Source organism: Ornithodoros turicata, chromosome 3, assembly GCF_037126465.1.
Source record: "Ornithodoros turicata isolate Travis chromosome 3, ASM3712646v1, whole genome shotgun sequence".
Taxonomy (NCBI): Eukaryota; Metazoa; Arthropoda; class Arachnida; order Ixodida; family Argasidae; genus Ornithodoros; species Ornithodoros turicata.
This window is the reverse complement of record NC_088203.1, coordinates 6,046,783-6,054,407: the sequence shown is the minus strand read 5'-3', so window position 1 is coordinate 6,054,407 and position 7,625 is coordinate 6,046,783. Positions and strand designations below refer to the sequence as shown.

Below are 7,625 nucleotides of genomic sequence, written 5' to 3'. Positions count from 1 at the left end.
TAATTTAGAATGCGATTTATTTTCGGCAAATAATATTCACAATGCAGGTGATGCAGCTCGCCTTCAGACCTTTACAACAATGTTGGAGTGCGATTTAGACGGTTGTTTGCTTTCTGCCTTCCGGATCCCCAGGCGCGGTTCGTCACTTTATGTTTGCGCTTCAACACTATGTTCATTTAGTCGCCCCGTGATATGAAATATCGACCCGTTAATTAATACCTATTGGCGATCCCTGCGAGGTTAGGTGCGCAGTACCCCGCGTATGCGCGCCTCAGGTACTGACGTTCTGCACATATAGGTACACGAACTCTCAAATTACTGAAACCTAGAGGTTATCAATCGGTGGATTGTGGCAGATAATCGCACGTAGCCCATGACGCCAGTACATCAGAAGATAGAGGAAACCCTCACTTTTCAGACAACTCTCCAAGCAGCACAACATATTGGCCCAATATTGGACCGATATTGGCAATATTGGCCCAATGTTGGTCCAATCCTGGTCCAGTATTGGACCGGGATTGCCAATAATGGTCCATTATTGTGCCAAGATGTTGTGCTGCTCGGGTCGTTACAGTATGGCATAATTTAACCACTGGCCCGTCGACCTGCATTTGTTAAACTTCTACCTTGGTTGACTAAATCAATAGCTTAGAAGCACTATACGGCGTGCTTCGCAACAGTTAAACGAATTCGTTATAGCTGCGACGCCCTCCGCTCCGCTGCTCTCTTGAGCCTGTCGGCCACCGCTGCTACCAGGCCGGCGCCCTTGCCGCTGCCGTCTTCGGCCAGCATGAGCTTGAACTGCAACCAGGTCGTGTTTGAAGGTGGGTACGTGAAGGAAGGGAGGGTCTTACCGGTCGGTCCGGCGCTAGTACCGCTACGTAATCTGTCATGAGCCTGTGGAATCTCGGGTGGTGCTTGTAGAGGGACCCGTCCACGGCTATGGTCGCCGTGGGCTTGTCCATTCGTTCCAGGAGGACGGCCAGACCTGCGGTGCGGATTGTTTCCGTGAGAAAGGCCGTAAAACAGTGCATAATGTAGAAACATGATAAAGTTCGGCTTCTCTGTGCTGTAAACAGTGCTCTGTGCATTGATTTGGTATTGTTAAATTGGCAAACGGCTCACATATAGCCTTCGCTGACGTAGTCAGGGTATATAGTTTTTAAAATAAAAATAATAATAATTAGTACTAAGTTGACAAAACGGAGTGACAAGACCAATTAACGAGTTTGATAAAAGCCTAACCTAATTAACGAAGCCAAAAACGAATTATCGAGGAACAGAAACGACTGGACAAAAGACCAGCTAGGAAATTGACGCCTTCGCTGACGTAGTCAGTGTATATAATTTGAAAGATAACGAAAAAACTAATTAGTACTAAGTTGACAAAACGAAGTAACGGGACCAATTAACGAGTTTCATAAAAGCGATATAGCGCCTAACCCAATTAACGAAGCCAAAAACGAATTATCGAGAAACAGAAACGACTGGACAAAAGACCAGCTAGGAAATTGACAAAAAGGCGAAATAACAACCGAAAAAAATGTGAAATTAACAGACATAATTATCAATGAAAAAATGGCTAGGAAGCAAGCGAGCTGGTGAAGATGATGCATAATGTAAAAACCCCGAGACTATAGGGAACACGAAGGGACAGACACAAACACGAAGTCTATTTGGGACTTCGCGTTTGTGTCTGTCCCTTCGTGTTTCCTATAGTCTCGGGGTTTTTACATTATGCATAATTATCAAATTTCCAAAACCGCGGCGCTGATCAAAAACGAACCCGCAAATCGGCGACAAGATGGGCTTACAAATTTACGAAAAGATTTACAAATATAGGGAATGACGAAATTAACAAAGAGAGTTATCGCATTGACACAAACGACTGAACAGAAGCAGGACTTACAAATAGACACTAGGAGCGCGGCTCGTGAAGAAGCCACACCGCACACATAGCGAACAATGGCGATGTCGTCCTCCGTCACCCTGATGTATCCCAGACGAGCGAAAATTTCACGGGCCCGTCCTTCGCCGTCCTCCCTGTCGACGCGCGAGCACATATATAGAGAAGGATTTCCAACCGCACGAGACTCCCAGTGAACTTACGCTTCAAGATGGGAGACGTCCGCAGTCGTGAAAGTCCTCTGGGTGCGAAGCGTCTCCGAAGCTCGCCCGTCGAACAGGACCTTCTCCCTCACCAGCTTCACCAGGACGTTGCGTACCAATTCGCCCAGGAATTTGCCGGAAAATAACTTTTCAAAGCTGTGCGACATTTCTCGAGTTCTTATATGGTATCCGTGGAAACTGCCGATTACCTATACTCACGTGAAAGAGTTGACCAGGAGCGAGTTCTCGTCGACAGCCTTGTCGAAGCTGGTCTTCATGAAGTTGAGGACGCCGTTGTCGCCGAATGCGCCCCATTCTACATCGATAACAACCTAGAAAAAAAAAAAGAAGAAGAAGAAAGAAAAGACAAGACCTCGTAGTCCTGTAGGGGGGGAGAATATACAAAACGTGCCATGGTTACCTCGTGAACCCATGTCTTGTCGCCTTCCCACTTCGCTATTTTGTCAACTTTTTCCAAGTAGCAGGCGTTGCTCCCAGTTCCTGTTGGGAAAGAGCAAATACAGCTTACCGCCTGCCTATACAGGGTGTGTGCAGATAAACATGACCCGCATTTTTACATGTAACTCGTTGTCTACTTAGCCGAGGAACTTCCGGTGGCGCACGACGGCGCATTTATGCGTGCGAAATCTGTAGAAAAATTGTGGAAGCCATACCCAGCTTAAAAAATAAACGGAACAACGAAAACGTCGGCTTCCGTGCATCAGAATAGGGCAACATGGTGGACAATAGGGTGTATGTGAAAGGGCAACGTGGTGCACGTAGGAGAGTTGTGTTCAAGTACCGCTAGGGGAGCTATCGGTGCATAAATCGAAACGATGCCCCACATGGATGCTCATCGGCAGTACCCCTAGCGATGCCTGCACATAACTCTTATGCGACTGAAATGCACTACCATGCACTGTCATGACCGCCCTATTCTAATGCATGGAAGCCCATGTTTTCGCGCTCAGTTAATTTTTTTACACTGAGTGTGGCTTCCAGGATTTTTTTGTAGCTTTCGCACACATAAATACGCCGTTGTGCGCCACCGGAAGTTCCTCGGCTAAGTAGACAACGAGTTACATGTAAAAATGCGGGTCATGTTTTTCTGCACACACCCTGTATATATGTTCCCTTCCCCATCGTTCACAAGGTCGTCAGCAGAGTCGAGTAACGTTTCGGAGTTTGAAACACTGAGAGTAGAGATTCTAGCAGACGCACGTATGATCCCGTGTCGTCTGCTATATATGGGCCGATTCGGAGCACGACCTACTAGATTATAACGACCATGTCAGGCGCACCCCTTCTATGCACCGCATTTTTGGAAGGTAGCGGTGGCGCTTCTGATCATCCCAGTTATTGCTTCCTCAACTTCTACAATACTTTGTACTTCAGCTTACCTTAGTATTTCTGTACAAGCGGTGGACGTTCCACAGATGTTTCATTCTGAGGTTGATTATCATCATCATTCTACGCGTTTTCATAGGGGCTATCGCTGTCGTCTGCTACGGTAGTCGTACACACGCTTCTGCGCGTTCAGAATTCAAATTTCCATCGTCCAATCATGTTGTGCCGATCAGTAGCGCCCCTGGCGGATCGTGCGGACAGGCTCCTCATAGGGTTTTCTGATTGTGACATGGTCGTTATAATCTAGTAGGTCGTGATTCGGAGACGGTTTCCCGCAAAAGGGCCATTTCGAAACTATAGGGCCGCGAAACGAGATGCGTTTACAAAATTCCACGTCCACAAATCGATATCAGAGGATTGTTTCGAAAATTACCTAGTATCATCCCGATGGCACAATGGTGGTCCAGGAAGGCTCCTTTAACCAAGGTGCCCGTCGTATCGTTCACTACAGCCACGATGTCGACGTCCATACCCTGCGTTCACGTCCACGCTAAAATCTCTTTCTTATGCCGCGTTACTCTCACTGCTTACCCCCCTCCTGTCGATAGCTTCCTTTAGCAGCTGGACGGCATCTTTTCCGACAACGCCGGAGCAGTTGAAGCTCTTTGTCCAGGTAACGAGTATGCCCACGTTGAGCGCCTTCTGTGTCATCGGGAACGAAAAGCAGAATCCTGCAGACACAGGTCGTGCCATCATGAGGCACTCGTCGTATAACAGATGAAAGACTCAAAGCTTACCCAGAGGAAGCCGTTTGCCAAATAGTTTGTTCTCCTCCAAGAACTTGTGAATGCAGTCAGCCAGGAAATCGAATAACTGGCGATGAATTAGAATGAACGAGTCTTAATATATCTCTACCCGAAAAAACGTCATCGTGACGTTGGTAGACAGACTGAAACCAAAACAAATCGGAAGGGGAGGGCTGGGTTCCACGAATAGACACTTGTTCGCTGCCTCCTATTGAAAGAAAAGTAGGACCAAAGGTCGTGTCCCTTTCAGGGACCCCTTGTTCGCCCCTATAGCTTCGAGCGTAATTCAACTCTACCAAAATTGGTGGTACCGTGAAACACTATGACGTCATTTGTTTACAAACGGGAAGAGGTCTATTAAAGCATCTTATAGTTGTACTATATGGTATACCTTCTCTCCGGCACCCAGGCGAACGGGCTCTGGAACTGAGAAGTACTGGACATGGAAGACGGGTTCGGCAACGTCGTCCAGGACAATGTGCAGGACGCGGAAATTTGTGCCTCCTAAGTCCAGTGCAAGGAACTCGCCCTTCTCTGGTTTAGAAATAAAATAAAAAAAAAAGTATTTCAAATACGAAAGGATTAATTGAGGATGAGGACGGGAAAAAAATTGGTTCTATACAGGTTGGTACCTGTGCCGTCGGGCAGTTCTGGTAGATAAGTGTTCTCCATCTGTAGCGAAGAAGCCTTTTCAGGGTTCTTCTGCAGTCCCAGTTCCAGTTCACTGATGAACACATCTCGGATTTTGGTAATTTTGTGGGGCGAGAGGACTAGTGGTCGGACGATGTCTTCTACCTGTTGATGGGAAAAGCGGGACTTTTTTTCTTTTTTTTGCAAAGGACAACGAGATCCTACCAAAGCTGCTTTACACTATGAGTCCTTGAAGGCAAGTGCAGTCGTAAAGTGCCGTATTTTGCTGAAGAGGCAAGCCGACTTGTAGATCTCACATTTCGCGAGCAATCAAAAATTGCGCCACTCGTGGGTGTAAAAAAAAATCAAATTCGTGGTATTATATATTTTGATGGCATACGTCTTTGAGAGTTTGCAACATTTGTATAATTGGCTTGCGGTCGAGTTAGGACTGGTTACAGGAATTCTCCAAAAATAACATATTTTTGCTAGCTGAACGTGTTTTTCGATATGTATACATAGTTTCGATAAGTTCAATTATAAATATTTGCGTAACAATAATGCGAACTTCTAGAATAAGAATAATCGTATCTTGTATTCTGCATGTAGAACACTTCAATATAGTAATCACGCAAGTCAAATCAAGTAATTTGCTTCATCAAAAGTATCATCCAACGAATACGTTAGTGTATATACGTCGCTGTTGTCGCGTATTAATTATCGCCCAGTTATTACGTTATTGTACGTCGTCGTCGTAGTCTGTTAAATATCGTCCAATTCGAAATATAATTTGACGACATGTGCCGATGCTTCGAGCTTCAAGACTATAGCAATGCTCATCGTAAACGCGGGGGTCTATACTTCCTACTTCGTAGTAAGGCTACCCTGTTCCTCTTAATAAGATTGTGACAGATATATGACAATGCTCTCATTTAAAACGTGCCCGCAGCAAAGTTCCGTTCTATGAAACTATAACGCACACGACATTGCAAAATATGCCTACTAGGGGCTACCCTAGTAGCAAGATGTACTTTCGCTCCATTGCTGCTATTTTCCGACACATTATCCTCCGGCGTAGTGATGATATAGCCGTGCTATATCCGTGCACGATTATAGCAGACGACCGCGCATGCATTCGCTTGCAGACGACAAATTGAGCCTGACTGAGCCAGCTGGCAACGTGAGGCAAGTTGTTCATAAATGGCAAACGGAAGTGAGACAACCTGTGTTGTTATGATAGTTTGTATTACAGCGGGATTTGACGGACAAACAGCGTCGTGAATAAGAAGTCTCGTGCCACTGCATTATGAGGAACACTGCGGTCGTAAGTCAATGTCATCAGGTATAACGTTTTTTCTTTTTCGTCAGTTGTTTGCCACGTTTGCGAAAGTTTTTTCACACTTCGGGTGCAAAATAAATATATTTTTATACTAAAACATCATTTAGACCAATCTATATTAATATTATTGCACAGTATTAATGCGAGCGCGCTCGTCTGCAAATGTAAAAGTGGAGATCGCGGTAAAATTTACAGTTCTTCCTCAAAATCTGACGACATTCCTTCCATAAGAGAAATTTCACGTTGGAAACTTGCAAGCGGAAGCACCCGCCGACGAGAAATGTTGCTACACGAGCCGCTGCAAAGTTGCGTGAGAGTCGATCGAGCACTTTCACAAAAATATTTCCTAACATTCCGCTTTCCGCAGACGCATTTTAATCGCTTACCGTTGCCTGTTTGCTCGGGTCGTCGAGCGTGAGCTCAGGGTAATGAAAGTTTGCCTCGGACAGAGCTGACCACGACATGTCTGCGTCGCACGACACAACACACAAAGTTGTTGATTTATTTTTCTTCCCTTTGACGACGCCGCATGATTACTTGCGCCGCGTGGCGCCGCGGTTGATCAGGCTAGTGGCTCACGTTACCTGCACGGACCAATCGGAGCGCACTTGCGCTGCGCGGCTCCTCCATAAAAACAGAAGGGTGGAAAAATGAAAACGAAAGCAGACGAGAATGAAACAGACCTGGCAGACGACACGGATCAACGCGGGAAGCACCGGATTGGAAGTTCGTCTGTCGAATAGGACACGTAACTGCATTTTTACTAACTCAACTATTGCACGAATTTGTTTCTCCGATATTTTCCCGACGCTTTACCGAGATATTTCGCCAGTAAATGAGAGAAACACGCGTGACCTGCTGAATTGGCTCGGACACACGGTGTGCGCACGCAACCTTGGTATTGAAAATTATCGAAAGCGACCATGAAATTGGCGAAGGAAAACATTCGGAAAATATTTTTGTCGCGACAAGTTTCTGCTATATCTAAACTTTAGGAAAACAAGTTGGAAGATACGCAATACGCATGATTTTCAGGATTTCTTATTTCATTTAGTGGACTCATTCACCAGGTGGACCCCGCTTGTTTTATTTCATGTTTTGTGTGGTTTTTCTTCTTTTCTTTTTCTATGCCTCTTGGTCAACTTGAGATTGGAAGTCGGCCCAGGACGCATAATCTCCCCATCCCCCCTCCTTCCTGCTCAGTGGCATAGCCAGATTGGGGGTTCAAGGGGTTAAAATCCCCCACCCACCCCGAAATGGGTATAGTCCAATAGGGAGAAGGAAAACAGGGGTGAAATCCTCTCCCCGTGTAAAGTTTCCATAGAAGAAATATTTTATTGTCGACCTCACAGAGGTGGGAAACGTCACGATTGGCGCCCAGAGGTGGGCACCCT

The 7,625-nt window shown here is 45.9% G+C and overlaps 1 protein-coding gene across 1 annotated transcript; it reads right to left on the bottom strand.

Moving 5' to 3' along the window:
* Positions 1-6,798, bottom strand: LOC135387901 (hexokinase-2-like). The gene is made up of 12 exons (XM_064617112.1): positions 6,618-6,798; positions 4,895-5,057; positions 4,654-4,796; positions 4,254-4,329; positions 4,048-4,187; positions 3,890-3,989; positions 2,531-2,610; positions 2,329-2,441; positions 2,110-2,265; positions 1,910-2,043; positions 855-988; positions 1-801 (listed from the first exon to the last, which is right to left on the bottom strand). Exons 1-12 carry the CDS (start codon positions 6,693-6,695, stop codon positions 694-696), a joined length of 1,425 nt encoding a protein of 474 aa, XP_064473182.1. The 5' UTR covers positions 6,696-6,798; the 3' UTR covers positions 1-693.
* Positions 6,799-7,625: the final 827 nt, after the last annotated feature.